Genomic DNA, 21,082 nt, shown 5'->3' with positions numbered 1-21,082 from the left:
AAGCTCTGGGGATTCGAAGAGGGTTTCATCTAGTTTGTGCTTCCAGATGGGAGCTCTATGCCCAGTAAATAAAAATGACTGTGAGGGCTTATCTATGGGAAGAATTAGGTTTACGGTGCAATCACATTTCTCCCGCTGTCTACCACCCTCTGATATGATGTTTACGTTTATACAAATAAGAGGTGACATAATGCCCCGCATTGCACTGGTGCAGGGGGAGCTGGAGTCCTTTACACTCACTCCAGCCATCACTCCTGGTCCCTTATCACTTCGCCCTTTAGCGGGGAGGAGTGGCGTCATCCAAATTTTGGTCCAGTTCCACCCTCTGGTGGCTAAAAGAGCCATAGCACAATTGCTTCAGGCCATCAGCAAGCTTGTAAATCCATGTATCTGTTCGTCTGTCCATCAGTCCGTCCGTCTGCCCACTCAGCAAACATTCAGTATCTACTCAGAACAATAATATAGTGAACAAGACTGATAAGCTCCGGGCCTAGTGGAATTTTGGTATGAGAGTGAGATGTCATTCAGATAGTTACCTAGTTAATTACTTAATTGCAGTTGCTGGAAAGAAATGGGGAAGGTGCTGCGGAAGCCCACCCTGTGAGGGAGGGGAAGACAGAGAGGGTGTGAGGCTGGGGAGATAAGGGTAGGACTCGATTCCAAGAGCAGCAGGAGTCCCTGAAGGGCTCTAAGGGAGGGTGGCATACTCAGATGTCTTCCCCAACTTCTGGGTGGGGAGTAGGAGGGATGCGGTGAGACCCTAAGCAGCTCTTAGAGGAACTAGGGGATGCCCATGGTAAGCTATGTGAAGAAATCCTGTTGAAAGTAAAGAGAATAAGGAAGCCAGCTAAATGTCAAACTCTTGACCCCTATCTGGCTCTGTAATTAAAAGAATGCAGCCCTAAGGCTAATGCTGCTTCTTGAAAAGAAACTTACGGCCCTTTGGCTCTTTGAGCAGCACTGTGGGCAACTGGCAAAAGCAAGTGCTTTACAAAAGGTGGCCAAAAAGGAGCCAAGAAGAAAGTGGTTGATCCATTTTCTGAGAAAGACTGGTATGATGTGCAAGTACCAGCAATATTTAATATAAGAAATATTGGGGAAACACAAGTTACAAAGACTCAAGGAACCAAAATTGCATCTCATCAGATGTTTTTGAAGTGAGCCTTGCTGATCTGCACAATGATGAAGTTGCATTTCGAAAATTCAAGCTGGTTACTGAGGACATACAGAGCAGAAGCTGCCTCACCAACTTCCGTGGCATGGACCTTACCCGTGACAAAATGTGTTCCATGGTTGAAAAATGGCAGACCATGACTGAAGCTCATGTCGATGTCAGAGCTACTGATGGTTGCTCGCTTTGTCTGTGTTCGTTTTGCCAAAAAAATGGAACAATCAGGTTTGGAAGGCCCCTTATGCTCTGCACCAACAGATCCACCTAGTCCAGAAGATGATGGAAATTATGACCCAAGAGGAGCAGACAAATGACTCAAAAAAAGTGGTCAATAAATTGATTCCAGGCAGCATTGGTAAAGATGTAGAAAAGGCTTGCTAATCTATCTGTCCTCTCCATTATATGTTTGTTAGAAAAGTAAAAATGCTGTAGAAGCCCAAGTTTGAATTAGGAAAACTCATGGAGCTTCACAGTGAAGTTAGTAGTTCTGGAAAAGCAATGGGAACTGAGATGGGTGCTAAAGTGGAACAAGCTGATGGATATGAGCTGCAGTCCAAGAATCTGTTTAAAATTCATATTTTTTAAAGTGACAAATAAGAGGTCTTATGTGTGAAAAAAAAACAACAAAACACTACAGCTTTCATAGAATTCCCAGTTTTTGTCTCATAAACAGTAGACAATGCTGGCATTTTAATAGAAGTGTGCAATTTGTACACTTAATTACATTGTCTCCTGAAAAAAAAAAGAATTTAATTCACACAGTTCACAATTTCTCAGAGCTAGTTGATATTCCAGACATCTTGATTTTTTTGAAAGCATAAACAAAAATAAATATGAATGTTATTCCTTAGCAAAAACCCCAGCAGTTTTCTAAGCATGGATTAGGGTGATCAGCTGATATGGTGGTTCATGAAATGGAGGTATCACCCTCAAATACTTGTGATTTTAAAAGTTCAAATTTAACCATTCTCCCCTGTCCATTATCCCTCTAGAATTACATGCCTATAAGTCACATATGACATCTGGGACAAATGTCCATAGCGGCAGGAGTGTTAACTTGGGGTTACTGAGGGATGGAGTGAATTTGTGGGTGAAAATTAGGGGCCGTGGCCCCCAGGAGCTCTCAGCTGCCTTGCTGAGGTGGGGTGGGGTGGGATGGGATGGGATGGGGTAGGGGTGCAGTTATGGCCTGCTGGGGAGGGTGAGGCACCAGGCAGTGCCACCAGTCTCACTTACCTCTCGTGCTCTGCCTCCTTCCCAGGCCAAGTCTTCTGAGGAAATGGGCCACTGGCTAGGCCTCCTGCTCTCCGAGTCGGGCTCCAAGACAGACCCGGAAGAATTCACCTACGACTACGTGGATGCCGACAGGGTTTCCTGTATCGTGAGTGCAGCCAAAAACTCCCTGCTGTGAGTATCGAGGGGCCTTCCGCTTGGCGCCTTCCTGTTCTCAGCCACGCTTCAACGTCTTGAGCCCAGACTGGTCTGTTTGTCAGGAGGAGGAGGGCGGCCGCTGAGAACCCAGAGTTAGGCCCCGTTCCACCCAGTAGGGGGAAGAGGTCAAGCCCAAGGCCGAGGAGCAGCCCTCAGGGAGGCCTGGCTGGGAACCAGCAGAGCCAGGCTCTGGCCCCCGGGGAAGCTGCAGTATCCTTGGCTCTGGCTCAGTGCTCTCCAGCTCCTTACAGTAGAGTGAGCACTTTCCCGGCCCCGAACTTGTCTTCCGGTTGATTTGTACTTTTCCATGGATCCCTCATTGGGTCCTCAGCATACTCTGGAATCAGCAGGGCAGGGAATGAGCTTCGGCTTTCCAGATTGGCAGACCGGGGCTCAGGGAGAATTGGAGCTGGCTCAGGAGGGTAGAGCTGGTGCTGGTGGAGCTGGATAAGCCACTGACACGGAATCTGTCTTCTTAGGTATGAAACGGGGCTTGTACCTGGTCTATGATGTTCCAAGCACATTGTGAAGATAAAAAGAGAAGGGGTTTGTTGTTGTTGGAAGGATATCCTAAAGAGAGGGATCAAGGAGAGAAGAGGACTAGAAGAATCCTTACAAGGAGGGGCATAGGGCAAGGGAAGTTGTTTTCCTGGAAGAGAAATCTAGAACCAAGAGTTCTAGTAAAGGGGGCAACTTGGGAAAGAGGAAAGAGATACCCCCAAGTAAATGAATTCATTTTAAAATGAAGGCAGGTGTTAGTTCCCAGGTCCCCTGTGCTGCCTACAGCTTCTATTGTTCTACTTGTCATTATGAACTCCTTGAGACTGTGACCTTTTCTGCCCTGTCCTGAATCCTTCATCCAGGCTGTGTCCTATCATGTCTTCCAGACTGATGCAGAGGAAGTTCTCAGAGCCGAACACTTACATTGACAGCCTTCCTGCCCAGGGGCGCCAGGAGGAGCTGTATGACGATGTGGAGATGTCGGACCTGAGGGCAGCGGTAAGGGTGCCCGCCAGGCAGGGGCCCAGGGCTGCCCAGTGCTTCTGCCAAATCTGTCTTCATGCCAGAGATGGCTAGACTGACCCCAAGAGGAGTGGATTCAGGTCTCACCCCCAGGGCATCCACCCAGAAACCTGGGTGAAACCAGGGCATCTTCTGTAGAGTGGGCATGCAGTCTACCCAGCCTGAGGACCTGTCTAGATAAAACAGCAGGTTATGCACCCTGGCCAGTGCTTGGGTTGGAGGTGCGGTGTTGGGATTGCAGGGCCTAGACGGATAGCTAAGGTGCAATAATCCTAGTGGATCTTAGATTCCATTTACTGGCCATTTAGCATCTTATGGGGAGGGGCTGCCATTTTCCTCTCTTCACAGATGAGAGGTTTAAAAAAGTGAGGGAATGTGGCCTGGGCCTCCTACCTCTCGAGTGGCAAGTCCATGACTTGAACTCAGGACTTCTAACTCCAGTTTAGCAGGAGGCCCCCCCAGATGGAAGTACCTGTAAACTCCAGCATGGGGCGGTGGAAGGAGCTGGGGGCAGGGCTGCCTGCAGCCCAGCTAAGGGAGTGGAGGTGAGCATGAAGGGCCCTGAATCTCCTTTCTCCTGCAGGTGGAGCCCGCCGAGGAAGCCAACCCTGCCACAGCAGCCCTGGGCGAGAACGAGCCTGACCGCCTGTACCTGGACCTTTCGCCTATCAGGTCCTTCCTGCACAGCCCAGGGGATGCAGAAGGCCAGGCCTCCTTGCCGTCCCTCCAGGACGATCTGGCAGAGGCCATCCCCGCAGACTTGGACCCCATCCCATCTGAGCCCTGTGCAAAGTCTCCAGAGAACCCCGAGGAGCAGGTACAGTCTGTCCCCCAGCAGATAAGCCAGGCCCACCTTCCCAGGCCCTGCTGGCCAGCTGAGTCATGTCCACTTTCTCCCAAAGCTGAGGCAGCATGAGAGTCCAGGACCCGAGGAGCCCTCTCTAAGAATCACTACAGTCAAAATTCAGACCGAACAGCAGAAAATCTCCTTCCCACAGAGCTGCACTGACACTGTAGCCATCAGCCCGGCTGGAGCCAGCCCACCCATGAAAGACAGGTTGAAGGCAACCACTGCAGGTGCTTGGCCTGGATAAGAGTTTGGCATTTGGGAAATGGCTTGTACAAGTCAAGTTAGCCTGATTCCCTCCCTTCCAGATGAAAAAAACAGAGGGGCTCAGAGAGGTGAAGGGAGTGGCCCAAGGTCACACAGCAAAGGTGTGGGGCCTGGATTCCTTGCCTGTCCCTGCCATCCTGGCCGGGCATCCCAGCTCTGATGGTTTTAGGGATGTGCCATCCCTGAGGCTGTGGGTTCCACCTGAGCTGGGGAGTGGGGAGGGGCAGCCCTCATGTACCAACCTGGCCTTTTAATCCTTATAAGGACACCAATCATAATGGACTAGGGGCCACCCTAATTCATTTTGGCCTCACTTTAATGAGTTCACATTGACGGGACCAGGGGTTAAGAATTGGATACATCTTTTTGGGGGAACATAATTCAATCCATAACACCTGGGGACTCATTCCCCTCTCTGGGTCTACAGAGATCAAACTTGGCAAAAATAGGACAGAGGCTGAGGTGAAACGGTACACAGAGGAGAAGGAGAGGCTGGAGAAGAAGAAGGAAGAAATCCGGGGGCACCTGGCTCAGCTCCGGAAGGAGAAACGGGAGCTGAAAGAGGCCCTGCTAAAGTGTACAGGTAAATGGCCTCCAGAGGGCTTGGATTTATGGTAGAATAATCTGGATCTGCGTACCTGCTTCCTAGACCCAAAAGTGTATATTTAGACCTTAAATAATTTATTTTAACTTAAAACAAATACATGTTCAATGGCTCATCTACAGATGTAGATTCCAGGCCCTTTCCTGATCCAGGTCTGCTGACTGGAGTTCTATGCCATCTTTCTAGCCTGGAGCACAACTAATGCAGCCTTAATTTCCAGTCTTCCTTACTTTAAAGTGAAGAAAAACTTAAGAAACTTGCAAAGAAATCAGGATCTTTCTAGATTTTCCCAGATCATCCTCATGTCATTTGATAGCCATTTCCTTGCAACTTGATTCTTAGAGGTAGCTTTCTGAAGCTTTTCACTTGGTTTCTATACAGTAACTTTTCATAGTCATTTAATATTTAAATTGAAGAGTTACAATAACAGGCACAACTGGCATAAGCAGGTTTGGGGACAAGTCTGACTGATTCCTGGGAAGCTTTTAATGTGATTGGTGAAGGAAGGTCCCATGGGTACAGTTGCCCACTGCTTTTGTTTTTACATTTAACAGCTTTATTAATCCTTTTAAACTGTACAATTCAACGTTTTTTTTTTTTAAAGCATATTCACAATTAATCTTAGGACATTCTCATCACAGCCCCAGAAAAACCTCTTACCCATTCGCAGTCACATTCCATTTCCCATCCCTAGGCAACCACTAATCTATTTCCTGACTTTGAATTTGGCTGGCTGTTTTTGAGTGTTTAGTGGTCTTGGAGATTATTCAGTGCAAATGGAGTAAGGAGGCAATAGCTGGAAACTCCTTCTGACACTTCCAGGATATGATAGGTGTGATCAGAGACTTGTTAGTGACACTCTTGAAAACCCAGAGAGCATGAGCTGGGGCTGCAGGCAGGAGCCAGGGATCCCTAACCCGCTCTCTCTCCTTGGTGGATTTTAGGTGGCAGAAGAGTGAGACTTTTCACTGTAGTGTCTCTTCTGACACATAAGCCTTTCAGATCCTAGAGTAAGTTATCGATTATAAGAAAGTGATTCTCAGTGTATTACTACTGACTGCTAAATATAGAGTAGTTTTTTGTTTTACTCCAACTCCCCAAAACATCATTTCCTTATCTTTATTTGTCCCCATGAGTTTTTTTAAATGGTGTTTCTCGTCATGTGCCCTCTGACAGGGGCTGATAATGATTATTTACCCTAGAATGGATAAACAGTGCATATGGTTTTTTTTGTTGCTGTTGATTCAGGCTCGGGACCGTGTCTGTTGGATACATGTGGGACCAGCTTTTCCTCTAGCAGCGGGCTTCTATGATGTAATCCTGTGGGTCATCATTTCTTGGTGCTGGAACCAGCCTTTGAGAAACTGGGGGTTAGGAGGAGAAACATAGAGAACTGAGAAAGTGTCAAAGTGAGGACCAATACTTTTAAGCCTGGGGAAGTTCAAGCACCAGAGACAAGATAGTTCTGGAATTGAGGGAAGCACAGGGGCTAGTTTGAAACAGCCCAGGCATCCTCCAAGGGTCATTAATAAACCTTCTCTTTATTACCATTAATTACCCTTCTGGGTCTCTGTAAAAACACCAGATATCAAAACAACCCTAAGAACCTACCAGAAAGGAGATCCTCAGACTCAGGACCTCTTGAGAAGGCAGAGTTCTCTCTTGGTGCCTTCGCCAGCTTCTGCAGAATGTTAATGCAGGCCTCAGGCTTTGGGGCCGCCCATGGCACATGAAAGAGCCCAGCCCAGCCCTGAGTCCACATCTGGACCGCTCCACCAGGGCTGGGTGTAAAGCGTGCAGGGCCTCTGAGGCTTGGCTGCAGCCAGTTTGCTGCTCTCCACAGACAAGGGAGCTGTGGACAGCCTGGAGCAGAAGCTGAAGGAAATCGACGAGGAGTGCAGGACCGAGGAGAGCAGGCGCGTGGACCTGGAGCTCAGCATCGTGGAGGTGAAGGACAACCTGAAGAAGGCTGAGGCTGGGCCCGTGACACTGGGTACTACCGTGGACACCACCCACCTGGAAAGCATGAACCCCCGAGTGAGTGTGGGGGCCGGGGTTCCCCTGAGCTGTTTGCTGGGCCTCCTGGATAGGGGTTGGGGGAAGTGGGTCACGTTTCCCTCCCCTCAATTCAGCTCTTGCCTCCTGTAACCACAGCCCAAAGCTGCCAGTCCTACCCCTGTCCCAGACTGTACCCCAGTCAACTCTGCTACAGCACTCAAGAACAGGCCCCTCTCGGTCATGGTCACAGGCAAAGGCACTGTCCTTCAGAAAGCCAAGGTAAGCAAGCAGTCCCTCCTGGCCCCCTTCTGGACCACCAAAGGACACCAGAACCTTAACTGGGGGGGGGGGGGGGGCACTTTGGATCTGGGTGGCCCTTTGGTGCTGGCTCTGAGCAAAGGCTCTACCCTCTGTGGACCGGCTGGGCCTGTGGCTCGGTCCTTGGCACTGGCCAACTGGAAAGGTCCGTGCACTTGCTTCAGGTATCCTTACTAATCAGCCCGAGGACACCACAATCCTTGAACTACCTACTGCCCACTTCATAGGAGATTCTAGGGGAGAACTGCAGTTCAGAGCCAGATTGTGACTGAATAGAAATTATGACTTTTTTGATAATGAAAGGGTTTCTGCCATTGAAATGAGAGAAACAGATTCACCCAAGTTGTGTGACTTGCCCACGGCTGCCCAGCCAGCTAGGGGCAAAGGCTCAGCAAGGAGTACACAAGGAACAGATGCTATTACTGGGTTTTTCCCTCACAGCTAGACATAAAGTTAATCCTTTAATCATCTGTACAATAAAGAACATGCTTAGAGCTGCCTTGTTTTTGGTAAGCTCTGCTCCTTATTTCCATCCTGCTTGCCTGTTGGAGATATTGTGAGGCACCTACACCAATGACTGTTAAACCCAAGATGGGAAAATGTGACATGGGTATCACTACTCCCTCACTGTCATGGCAGAAATCACTGATTAATCATCTGCAGTGCTCTGCTGTCCCGCAGCCTCAGAACCTCTTAATAAGTGCTCTGAGCAGCAATGAACACCTAAGTGGAGTTGACAAAGGGACTGAAACAGTCATTTCTATTCCTAAGTGCTTCTATGCTTAAAATTTTTCCTTACATTTTTCTATGCATATAAAAGTTGCTACGAAAAATTTCTAACACTCTTTTTTTTGGGGGGGTGGGTGGTGCTGGTGTTTGAATGATACCCTAGGAATGGGAGAAGAAAGGAGCCAGTTAGGACACAAGCTTCATCTAAAGACTGTCATATCAACCTGGACCTTGGTGACAATCTTGCTTCACTCAGGTCTTCATTAAAGCAGAAACTCTGAAAGGGTGAGTCTGTTCAGAAGAAAAGCAAGGACCCGGGTTCTGTAAATGAAGAGCTTTGGCAAAGAGGAGGCTCTGTCAGTTTTCAGAAAACAAGGACATAAAACAACAAGAAAGAAGGCTTCTTTGGAGACCTAACTAAATATTGGATATAAATGAGAGCAATGTTGTATTTAGGGACGTTCTGTGCTTCTTCTTTGAAGTTTTCATCAACTGTTTTATCAGGATTTTTATGTAATGAAAGGCTTCTGACATTGAGATTTTGTTAGATGAGAAATTAAGGTAGCAGGGCTCTATCCCATGGCTTTGGTGACCAAGAAGACCTAAACGGATCATCTCTTGTTCAATACTTAGCAGTGTGTGGGGATTAAGCCATCCTTGCCTTTAAGTTTGTACTATCCAATACTAGCAGGACCAACTCAAATCTTTGGTGATTTTCAAACAGCATTGACACCACCTGTGCAAAACTATGATATCAGTTTTGAGAAACTCTAATAGGGGGAAACCTTTGGGACCAAGCTGAGGAACTGTTCCCATTAAATTAATAACTTTTTTTCAGCCTAGCACAGGTCCAAATTAACTACTTTTAAAGAAAATTTTAAATGATGCTGTATTATATAGAAAAATTGCTCAAGATTCTGTAATTTAGAACAGTGAAAAGCATCTTCAGAGATTTAACTGACTTTTTATATTACCATAGAAAAAATTACCCTATGTTTACAAATTTAATCCTGTGGCAATGATCCTTCCAAGAAAAAAGTGGTAAATTTTGGTTAGGGTGGGTTCCTTCTCTTAAAATTGGTAATGCATTCTTTGGGCTGCCCCTATCTTCCCTCTGATGGCATTTTTTCTTTAACATGGATTGAAACATTTCATTGTTCATTTCTGCCTCATTTCTTGGGTTCTGTTACACTGGTTCCTGAGAACTAAAGGTTGTTTTGATTTTTATCTTTCTAATCCAAGGGCATTTATTTCCTTTGTCAAAAACATTTGGTGACCCTTTACCAAGTGGTGAGTCATACTTTTTTTAAATAAAATTTTAATTGAATTTTGAATTTTCCTTGTATTTCATGAAATTACCTGGGGCAGGGCCTGGTGGACTCCTAGGAAGAGGCTTTGGGTCTCCTTAAATCAAGTAGAAGAAGTTAGGCTGGAAAGAGGATTGTAATAGCATATTTAACAATTGCACCAAACACATAAGAAACATATCCAGAAACTGATCAAATACTAGGCAATGGATAATCAATATTCCTGGAATTTAAACATACTCCTAAATAATTTTGGGGGGAGGAAATACTTGGGTGGTGCCCTGAGAATAATTAAGGAATGCCATAGCGCAAATGTGTTTATTAAATGACAGAAAGAACCAAAAACTGGCAATATTAAATAACAAAACTGAAAAAGAAGGCTTACGTATAGTATACTGACAAGATTAGGTTACAAGAAAATACTACGAATATAGCAGTTTGGAAGTTTGAGGAATATGCAGTTTCCATTTATAAAGCTAACATAGATCTGATACCAAAAATCCAACAAATATTACAAAAAAAACATTTTTGGATATAGATGAAAAAAATAAATCTGCAAATGAAATTCAGCAGTATAAGTAAAGAATAATACAACAGGACTGAGTAGAATTCATCCAAAGTGCAAAGGTGGTTCAATAATTGAAGCTATACTAATGGGTAACCTATCACATTAACAGATGAAATGTTCAAAAGCACATAACAAATACTATTAGTAACCTAGGTTAAAAAAAAAAGTTCTTAACCTCATAAAGTCATCACATTTAATGGCAAAAAAAAATACTACTTTTTAACATTATTCTGGCGGTCCTAGGCAATGCAAACCAACAAGAAAAAGTAGTAGTATAAAAAGTCAAAAGGAAGAGACAATAGAGTCATTATTTGTAAAAAAAAAAAAAAAAAATCTTTTGAGAAAACCAAAGAAAGTATTAGAAATGTGGCAAAATGTTAAGTTGGTAAATCTGAATAGCAGGTATTCTGGGGATTCTCTGAATGATTTTTGTATTAGTTTTGTAACTGTCCTATAAGTTTGAAATTTTAAAATAAGTTAAAAAAAGAAACCTCAAAAAATGTAAAACTATTCGAAATACAGCATTCAGCCAGGTGGTTGGAATCAGGATCACTGAGAGAAAACAGCATGAGATTTATGAACTCTCTGCAATGTTTAACTTTTTATAAAGAGAACATATTCATGTATTACCTATATCTTATTTCTCTTAAAAGAAGGAAAAAAGACTTGGCTGGTTAGGCAATAAAAGAAGAATTTCCTGTGCTATTTGGAGCACTGGGAAAGGCTGAACTATTCAGTGGCACGTGGCCTGAGCCCCCAGCTCTCACACACACAAATAGCGAAGACCGTTAAGATGGAAGCCCAGGGCCCACCATTTTTGTTGTTGTTACGTCCAAGCAATTCAATGGGACATCCACATATCATCCCTGCATAATACAAAGGGCCCAGATTATAAAATGCTTAACTTGTACCTTCTATTAAAGACAGTAAATTCATGTAAATTTTACAATATCATTGATTGGCATTTGCTTGGTGAACATGTGAACCTGACCCTGATGTTGTCTTCTGCTAAGGACAACGTGGTAACAAAATTTTAAAAAATATCCCTTGAAGATAACATTTCTCATGACTCAGTGCTTGGTACACCAGCCCAATTTTTTTTTTCCCTTAATCTTCAACAATTACATGGTGGTACCCCTTCAAGCACTTTTCTAGCAGCAGAAATCTTGAAAGTTCTTAAAGCTAAGTAGTATTTAAATCAAAGTAGCCTTTTTGTATAAGATATTACATTAAAGTGTCTGTTCAAAATTAATTATGATAAAGACTATGGATTGAGATCAGAGCTCTACAAAGGTTTCTCCTGAAAAATCAACCTGAAGAGCACAGCCAAAGGGAAGGACGGATTTCTAAACATTGCAGGGGGCATTTTATTCCTAAATACCTAGTTGCAAGAAAATATTCCAAATAAACCTCTTTGCCTCGTCTAAGGATATACATGCCTGTTAAATAAATAGCCAACATACAGTATCTCTTAAAATGTTACTTTTAAAACTAGACAGAAAAAAAAATCAACAAAAACTCAGTATGACATCTACGCTTGAAAAAGCAAAAACTTCTATACATTTCTTTATCCTATATTTGTTGAATTTAAGCATTCTAACTCCTTGTCCCGATGAAAGGACAGTAAACAAAAGCATCTGACAAACACCCCACAGTTAGGCCCTCCTAGTAAACTCTAAAGGAAGGCCCTTTTCATGGGAATACTGGATTCCAGCACAATTTTGGGTGCCACTCCTGCCCCCAGCCAGGAGTACACTTAGCTCCTCTCCCAAAGTCAAATGAGCCCCAGTTAATTGGTCAAATTCCAGTCTGGGGGCTGACTCTTCCACATGCAGATCTGAGCACCAGAAAAACTCACCAATGCCATTCAAGCCCCCTTTCAAACTAAAAATGAATACGTCCGGGACATCTCCAGGGAAGTCAACAAATCCACACTGTTTTTTGTCCTGCAATGCCATAGTTTCAGTGGTTCAAACTGCACTCTAGGAAATGTCTTCTGGCAGGCACCACTGTCCCAACAACATCCTATTTAACATTTATGGCAGGCAAAGTGAGCCTCAAACAGGCCATCACATTTCTCTGGAGTTTCCGGTTCCCTTGTTCATCTTCAGAAGAAAGGTGGCAAAGAAACGACGAGGTATAGAAAATAAATATTTACTTACATATAGAGAGAGTTCAACATCATCATTGCTGGGTGAAATCAGCTGCTCCCACATCCCCTAAGCAGCACTGTCTGCCGCAGGGACATCTCCCCAGACCAGGAGCAGTGGGAAGGACGATTGTGGACACAGCTGGACAGACACGAGCCCCCACGGGACAGAAGGTGCCAAGGGTAGGTGTTTTCAGCGCCCAGCAGGCTCCGGCCTTCTCTGTGGTTGTGAGGAGGGGAATGGCCACTGCCCCCCTGCAGGCACGTGCTGAGAGCCACCCTTGGGGGCAGTTTCTCTCAAGACCCCTGGAGAAAGAAAGGAACAGTGAGGATATATGCGCCCAAGTTCCCTTCTCAACCAACCCTTAGGGCCTCTCAGCATCCTGCTGCTACCCACAACCCCACATCTGAGCAGAAGCTGTGGGACTGAGACCCCGTGTGACTGCCATTCGGACACATTCCCTGGCCGTCGGAAGCCAGACTACCTGCAGTGGAATCCCAGGCTGTTACTACAATGGGCACATGGTTGCCGGCTATTGGTATCTTTAAATCCATGACCACAAACCACAAGTGGGCCCTTAGTGCTGCCCAGCAGTCCTTTATTTCCCTAGACTTTGCTCCTCTCCTAGACAGTTACCTTACATCTTTCTCCTCAAAACACCAGCCCCTCCTCCCCATCCTCACTCTCAGCTGATGGCCATCCTTCCCACTAAATAGAAACACTCAGCGTCCACCACCACATCTAACCATCTACCTGCTCCCGTGCCCACTCCATCTGTCCCCTTTCATGTCACTGTCAATCAACTGTGCTCCTTACTGAAGCCTCCCTCAATGTGCATGCAAGTTCAGAGGTCATAAAACTTTCTGTAAAGTTCCACAAAGTTAATATTTTAGGCTTCGCAGGACATTTGGTCTCTGTTGCAACTACTCAACTCTGCCTTTGCTGTGCAGTCACAAACGATATGAAAAAATGGATGCAGCTTGTGTCCCAGTAAAACTTTTAGTTGCAAAAACAGGTGACAGGTCAAATTTGGCCATTGGGCTGTGGTTTGCTGTGCTAGACCAGATGATTCTCATCTACTCCAGCAATTCTCCCCTCTTTCCTTTGCAGCTGTTTTCTCATCAGCCTATAAACATGTAGTTTTTTTCTGCCATCTTAAAGAGAACAAAACCAAAAACTCTCTTGATCCCTTCAGCTTCTCTCTGCAGTTAACACCTCATCTTTCTTCTTTCCTTTTCAGCAAAGCTCCTGGAGATTTGACAGTACTGACAGTCTCCATTTTCTCTTTGTAACCACCTCTGAGAGGCTTTAGGCCCAGTCACCACATTAAAACTACTGTCAAGGCAACAGTGACCTCGAGTTTGCTAAAACCCAATTAATACCCAGGCCCCATCTTACCTGACCTATCAGCAATATTCAACCCAGATGATCAGTTCTTCCCCCTGAAACACTTTTTCCATTTGCTTCCCAGGATAACACATTGTCCTGGGATTTTTCCCACCTCACTAACCATTCGTGAGTGGACGAATAAACGATTGATTGCTTCTTCTACTGAACAAGTGCCCTAGAACTCCAGGACTTGACAGGACTGAGACCTTCCCCTCAGCTCACATACACAAAGCACAACCACACTTACAGTTCTCACAGTGGGGTCCCCCCCAGCCACCTCGGCACTCGCAGCGGTAGCTCCCGTTCTGCAGGATGCAGGTGCCCTCGTTCACACATGGGCTGGGCTTGCAGAGGTTGACCAGCCGCTTGGCTTCTACAATGGAGAACATGCCCCCCTCAGGCCCAGCACGAATCAGACCCAAAGACCCCAACCCTAAATAAGTCCTGTACAGATGCAAGGCCACAGGAGTAAGTGTCACACATGCTTTTAAGTGTGCCTCTTGGCCCTTAAGTGACAAGCTTAGCACACAGTTGGTTCTCCATACCACCCAGCTAGATTAAAAAGGCCAAGTTGCCCCAGCTTCCCTACGTGCACATAGTGCCTCTCCAGGCACTGTGCACCTGGCAATGTTTATTGTTGTGATAGCTGCCATGTGCTTCTGACAAGGCAGCAAGGGGTTCACTGGCTAAAGGGAGGCTTGGAGGCTGGCCAGCCTGCCATTCCTTATACTCTTGGTGTTTCTGTGGGAATTCTAAGCATGCCTTCTGATTAAGTGGAGTCCTACACGTTCTCAAGTGTGAGAAGGAGAAATCTGTGTTGCTCAAATTCTCTGCACCTTTAATATCAAATGGGAGTGGGTATGCCTTCCAGAGAGCAAATGCACTTAGGACTCAGCACAGACCCTGGCAGATGGAAAGTTCTCAATAGATGAGGGGCTGCGATCCTCACTGGGGTATACAGGTAGGCCCAGGTTGAGGCCCCCCTGGGAGGCAGCCCTGAATGGCATGGACTGTCCCGCTCACCTCTGCACAGCCACTCAATGAGTGCATCCTGGTGGTAGCTCAGGTCTCCGTAAGCTGCCACGTGCATCAGGGAGTCCCAGGGGCCTGCGAGTCTCCAGAGTGCCTCCCTCAGGACTGGCCCCACTCCAATAACCAGGACAGAGACGCCATTGTTTCTCAGCTTCTGGGCAGGGACGGCCGCATCCTCTGCTCCCATTCCGCCCGTGAGTACCACCACGGCCTTGGGGACACCAGGCCGGGCACCCTTCTGGACCGTCATCACGCTGTCATAGATGTGCAGCAGGGCAGTGCCGGCCGAGCCCACCCCGCCCAGGACGGGGGCCTGGCTCATCGCCTGTAGCACTGCGGCTTGGGTGAGGTGCGTGTCCAGCCCGAAGGCTGTCTGCACCCGGCTGCCGTAAACCACCAAGCCGACCTGAGTCATATCAGGGTTCACGTCAAACTGGAGGATACAGCTTCTCACAAAGCTCTGCATCTGGGAAAAGTGGTCTGGCCCCACAGAGGCCGAGGCGTCCAACATGAAGACCAGGTCCAACGACTGTGCTTGACAGCCTACAGGATCAAGCAGAGGATGGGCCTCTGTGGACAGCACCTGTGAGCCAGAGTCCCTCATTGGGGCCCAGCTGGCAAAGTGGGACTGCTCCGGCCTGGGCAGAGCCTCAGGCCAGCCAGTAGCTGTCTGTCCACTGCAGTACCCATCCTCCATGGCCTTCTAGAATGCCCCTCTCATGGAATATCAGCAGAACATAGGAATGCCCAGTGAGACTATATTTCCCAGCATCTCCTCAAGCTGGGTGTGGCCATGTGTCTAGGTTTTATTCAATTTAACCTTCACAACTTCTGATGTGACTGGCGGTACATGTATAACTTCCAAGTTATATCTGCAATAAAGGAAGCTGCTTGCCTTCCACTTTCTCTCTTTCCCCTGCCCACTGGCTAAGAAATGGTGACCGGGACCTTGAAATGAAATCCATAAACTGGCCAAGTCACCTAGCCAGCCCCAGACCACTTGCCTCTGACCCCTTGTGTGGGATAAAGAAAATCTTATCATATGTAAACTATTGAGTTTTGGGGTCCTTTTTTTGACAGCATCTTCACCTACACCCTCAAGCATCCCATATTTGAGCATCTACCACCTGCCATGTCCTGCTCTAGTCCCATGTGGGTAAAGTGGGCTGATGCCTGCCTTCAGTAGGCTGACAGTCTATGGGGAGATAGACATACAACAAACAGAATTACAAATGCTGTGAACACTGTGGAAGAGGAGGATGGGCGGAGGTGGGGGGCAGGGTGAGGTGTGCTATGAGAGAGACCAGTGGGGCAATGCAACTGGATTGAGAGCAGGGGTCAGGGCTTCTCTAAGAGGGTGACATTTCAGCTAAGAACTGAAGGATGGGTCAGTGTGAGCAGGTGGGACAGGGGAAGACTTCTGAAGCAGAGGAAAGGCCTCTGTAGCTGGCCCTGCCAAAAAGTCTGCAGTAACCATATCAAAGAGAGCTTCTAGAAGCCAGTGGAAAGGAGATTTTTGTTTTATTATGGGTGCAAAGTGGAGCTACTGTAAAGGTTTAAGTTGCCAGTAAGAGGATCTGATGATCTGATGTACTGGTTTTTACTCTGGCCCAAGGAAACTCTGAGAAACTGTCACAGCCAAGTGACAGTGACAACTAAATGTAATCTGTTATGGGAACCTGGAACAGGAAAAGGACATTAGGTAAAAGTTAACAAAATATGATTAAAGCACAAACTTCAATCAATAATAATGTATCGATACTGGTTCATTAATTGTGACAAATGTGCCACACCCATAACATAAGATGTTAATAAGAAGGAAAACTGGGTGTGGGGCACATAAGAAGTCTCTGCACTGCTGTTACAATTTTCCTCTAAATCTAAAACTATTCTAAAATAAAGTTTATAAAACAAACCACCCTGGCTGCCATGGAAAGGGTCAGGTAGACGTGGGCAGGCAGAGCCCTATCCCCCCCTTCCAGGAAGCAAGGCCACTCATCTCTGACAAGTCACACCAGGGGCTGGGGAGCTCCGGATGCAGCTTCCCACCTCCCACCTCTCTGGGGAAGAAAGCAGCATGCCCCACCGAACATGTGCCTCAGCTACTACACACTAAGGCCGCAGGTTTGGCCCCTGCCTGCAGATGGAAACATCTACCCCCAGGGGCAGATTCAAAGTTCTGCACAGCACATTCCAGCAGCAGGCCATGAAATCAACGTTATGGGTTGTGCAACAGAATAGGACAGGAAACTATAGGTGTGCATCCCAGGTAGGAAGGATAAGTACGTTTCATGAAATGTTTATTTCAAGCGTGTGTGTGTCTGTGTGCTGGTTTACTTTTTGTGGGTTGCCATTAAAGAAAGTAGAAATCTGCTTGTCTAGAGTAGCTCAGTAGGCTGCTTAGTAGATTCAGAACTCCTTGGTAATGGTAACTAAATAATAGCGTTAAATAGCAGCAGTCATAGTTTACTGAGTACTTACCATCTACTAAGCCTGTATATTGCTTATCCTACTTAATCCTCATTTAAAAACAAAAACAAAACCCACTTAAGGAAGTACCATATCTAGTCCCATTTTATAGACAAACTGAGAAGTTACCAACTATGAGGCTGGTACGTGAAAGTGTGGGGCTCTGGGTTCAGCCTGCCTACAAATCTGCACTGCTGGGTCCGGCTGATGCAGACCCTTAGCCAGAGCCTGGCCGGGACCTTACCTGGCTGCTGCCGGCTGCACAGCATCCTCTGCAGTTCGGGGATCTGGTGGACAAGGTCCTGTGGGTCGGCATGGACCAGCATGTGCTTGGGGCTGCCGGTGATCTCCTCCAGCTCTGCCCGCATAGCCTCGCTGCCCACAGCCAGCAGAAGCAGGTCTTGGGCCCTCACATAACGTGCCGGGTCAGCCACCTCGTCCTGGGAGCGTGCGCCCGTGAGCAGGACGACCACCCTGCGAGGATCCTGGCCTGTCCTGGCCGCACTCCCAAAGCCACGCTCAGCCACCTGCCGCAAGGCCCCGCCTGTCAAGGTGGGGCCTCCGCTGAAGGGGATGCTGTCGAGGCTCCGGATCAGGTCTGGCACATCCGGGTACTCCCCCACGGGCACCACCACCACCAGCTCCCTGCTGAACTGGGCCAGTCCCACGCGGGCCCGGGAGTCCTCACTCAGCACGGCCTGCACAAACCGCCTCACAAAGGCCTTGGCCTGCAGGAAGCCCTCTAGGGTGGCACCCTCCGAGCTGTCCAGTAGGAAGAGGAGATCAATTCTGCATTCGAGGCTCAGCTTCAGGGCTGCTGGAGTCATGGCAACACCCACCGTCACACCGAGGCCACCTGGAGCACACAGACCCTGCTGACCTGAGACGCCCACCCGCTGGGGGACAGGGTGGAGGAACTGAGGCTCCAGGGGCATCAGTGACCAGTGCCAGTCACAGAGAAAGTGACAGAGCTGGTCACGGAGCTCTAGCTCCTGGCCCTCGTGAAGGGTCTCCAGACCTTTTTCTCTTTAAAGCAAAAAAGTAATCTATTTGATAACCATTTTTCTTTTATGGTTAATGCTTTTTATGTCCTGTTTGGGAAATCTTTGCCTACCTCAAGATCCTAAAGATATTCCCCTGTAGAAGCTTCAACACTTTGCCTTTTACATTTAGATCTACAGTCCACCTGGAATGAATATTTTGTGTAAGCTGTGAGATGTGGGTCAAGATGTATTTATTTTTTCCATATGGATCTCCAACTGACTTAGCCCCACAATTTTTTAAAAGTTGCTATTTAACAAGCCCCTACTATGGGTCATGTATTGCGCTAAGCTGTTTACATTCATATTGTCATTTTAAATTCCCAGCAACCCTATAGCATAAAGCCTATGATAAACTTCATTTTATACCTTTAGACCAAAAAGGGCTTGGGGCTCCTTTCCTCCTCCTGCCCAGGACCAGGACCCAGGGTTGGGCTGGCTCCAGCTATCACCTGGGTTCAGTGAGGCTCAAACATCAAGTAGTTAACAAGCAAGGAGCCACTGTCCTACCCAAAGCTTTGCCATCTTAATTATTTATTCCACAAGTACAGTTAGATCAGGTGTATTCGGAAGGTAGATGGCTTAAAAACTCAAGGGCTGATTTCTATCTAGTAGTTAGCAAGGTGGGGGGTGGAAAGGGGAAGCTTAGGCCCTACCCAGCGGTCAGTCTTAGAAGTCTCATGCATACGAACCACAGTTTGCCTCCCCTCCAAATGCCAGCGGGCAGATGCAGTGGTACTTGTCTAGTCCTTCTGAAACACACGTGCCTCCATACTGGCAGGGCTGTGAGTCACAAGGACCTGTCAAAGAGATGCTCATTAGCCACCAATCACCCCGACAGAAGGGAGTGCGTGTGGGCTGGCAGGAGGAGACCCCCTAGCTCCGTCAGGAAAGGGGCAGCAAGAGCTGTGACAGAAAGGGAAAGAGGCGGCTCTGTTTGAGGACACTCAACGGCAAGCTCTGTCGGGATGTGCCAATAGAACTCAGCTCCTAGCTCTGACACTGGGAAAAAATACCTTTACTAACTTGCAGCTGCTGAGAAGGCCTGGAGGGGCTCGGGGCGACCAGGATAAGTACCTGGTCTTGGACCCTGAGCCTTGAGAGGGGTGAAGATCTCAGGAGTGTCAAGCTAGCAGTGTGGAGCCCTGAGATCGAGGGAAAGTTGTGCAGCTGATCATTCCATTTCCTTGCTAAGTTCTGCCTATGGTTGTTCTCGATGGCCTCCGTGGGCTGCGTATAAAACAGTAACACTTCAGACCCTGGAATCAGCTGAACAGCACTGAATGACCTCCTCCATTTATGTGGGCAAGTCAACAAACCTCTCCAAGGGTCAGTGTCCTTATCCACAAAAGGGTGATGACTACCAAACTTATTCCACAGTACTACTGTGAGGGGTAAATTAATTAGTCCGTGTAAATGAATGAATACATGTGCTTTCATGGCACAAAGCAAACACTCCGACAATGGGTAATACAGCTTTTGTATTTGGATGGGAGGTGCAAATTATGGGTAATGCCTCTTCAAAACTGGTATTTTACACAGGAAACCACAGCCTGAGTTGAAATTGGGCCCATTCTGAAGCATCCAATCCATGACACCCTGCAGTCAGTATCTGAGCTCCTTATCAATTTTCTCATCTACAAATGCAAATAATTGCACATGATCTCCCTTCCAGGGCTACAGAACTCCAGCAGACTCTTCATGTGTTCATGTGTTATATTTTCAGAGGGGATGATAAACTGCTAAATGCCGTCATACCTGGGATTGATAGTCTCTGGTCTTTTTGCTTAAAAAATACTAATATGTTATTTGGTAGTCACATCATAATAATTAAACTGTATACTTTACAAAGGAAGAAAGTATGGAGGCTGACTCTGGACTGTTCTGTCGGCTAGAATACCCTGGAAACTGGGAGGCTCATTCACAGCAGCAGTGCCAACCATGGTGGCTTTTAAAGCATTTAGTATGTTCGTGGACACTGTTACAAATACTTAGTCTTATTTCATTGTCATAACACTATGAGGTGGGTACAGTTAATTAAAAAAAAAAAAAGTCACAGATGAGGAAGCTGAAGCTCAGTGCAGAGAAATCATGTGCCAAAGATCAGCTGGCTGTGCAACACGACAAGCAAACTCACTGCCCTCCCCCTCTCTACGTGGGACATGACTCCCAGGGGTGTGGAACTTCCTGGCAACATGGGACAGAAATCCTAGAATGAGTTAGGACTCAGCACCAAGGGATTGAGAAAACCTTCTCAACCGAAAGGGGGAAGAGAGAAATGAGACAAAATAAAGTGTCGACGGCTAAGAGATTCCAAACAGAGTCGAGAGGTTTTCCTGGAGGTTATTCTTATGCATTAAATAGATATCACCTTTTTAGTTAAGGTCTAACAGAGAGGTTGTAGGGAACTGCCTGAAAATGCAGAGCTGTGTTCCAGTAGCCAAGTTTCTTGAAGATAATTGTATAATGATATAGCTTTTGCAATGTGACTGTGTGATTGTGAAAACCTTGTGTTTGACGCTTCTTTTATCTACCTTATGGAAAGATGAGTAAAACATATGGATTAAAAATGAATAAATAATAGGGGGAACAAATGTTAAAGTAAATTCAGTAGATTGAAATGCTAGTGATCAATGAAAGGGAGGGGCAAGGGGTATGGTATGCATGAATTTTTTTCTGTTTTCTTTTTATTTCTTTTTCTGAATTGATGCAAATGTTCTAATAAATGATCATCATGAT

General features: G+C 46.5%; 2 protein-coding genes and 1 pseudogene across 14 annotated transcripts in view; 2 read left to right on the top strand and 1 right to left on the bottom strand.

Annotated features, from left to right (window-relative positions):
- The window catches only part of AFAP1L2 (actin filament associated protein 1 like 2), a 102,511-nt gene extending 92,796 nt beyond the window's left edge, over positions 1-9,715 (top strand). For all 4 annotated transcript variants that reach the window (XM_077126094.1, XM_077126093.1, XM_077126096.1 and 1 more), the window contains 8 exons: positions 2,433-2,578; positions 3,490-3,601; positions 4,209-4,442; positions 4,528-4,702; positions 5,167-5,322; positions 7,187-7,380; positions 7,498-7,620; positions 8,552-9,715. In XM_077126094.1, the coding sequence (XP_076982209.1) occupies positions 2,433-2,578; positions 3,490-3,601; positions 4,209-4,442; positions 4,528-4,702; positions 5,167-5,322; positions 7,187-7,380; positions 7,498-7,620; positions 8,552-8,578 (1,167 nt within the window). In that variant the 3' untranslated portion in view covers positions 8,579-9,715. The remainder of the gene's footprint in view (positions 1-2,432; positions 2,579-3,489; positions 3,602-4,208; positions 4,443-4,527; positions 4,703-5,166; positions 5,323-7,186; positions 7,381-7,497; positions 7,621-8,551) is intronic.
- LOC143654576 (small ribosomal subunit protein eS1 pseudogene) lies at positions 191-2,283 on the top strand (annotated as a pseudogene).
- Positions 8,688-21,082, bottom strand: part of VWA2 (von Willebrand factor A domain containing 2) — a 63,048-nt gene continuing 50,653 nt past the window's right edge. For 7 of the 10 annotated variants that reach the window (XM_077126101.1, XM_077126102.1, XM_077126100.1 and 4 more), the window contains 5 exons: positions 19,036-19,143; positions 17,548-18,159; positions 14,826-15,377; positions 14,050-14,175; positions 8,688-12,718 (listed from right to left, as the gene is read on the bottom strand). In XM_077126101.1, the coding sequence (XP_076982216.1) occupies positions 12,606-12,718; positions 14,050-14,175; positions 14,826-15,377; positions 17,548-18,159; positions 19,036-19,143 (1,511 nt within the window). In that variant the 3' untranslated portion in view covers positions 8,688-12,605. The other 3 variants (XM_077126103.1, XM_077126104.1, XM_077126105.1) reach the window with 3 other exon arrangements.

This window comes from Tamandua tetradactyla, chromosome 13 (genome assembly GCF_023851605.1).
Source record: "Tamandua tetradactyla isolate mTamTet1 chromosome 13, mTamTet1.pri, whole genome shotgun sequence".
Taxonomy (NCBI): Eukaryota; Metazoa; Chordata; class Mammalia; order Pilosa; family Myrmecophagidae; genus Tamandua; species Tamandua tetradactyla.
This window is presented reverse-complemented; position numbering and strand designations above follow the sequence as displayed.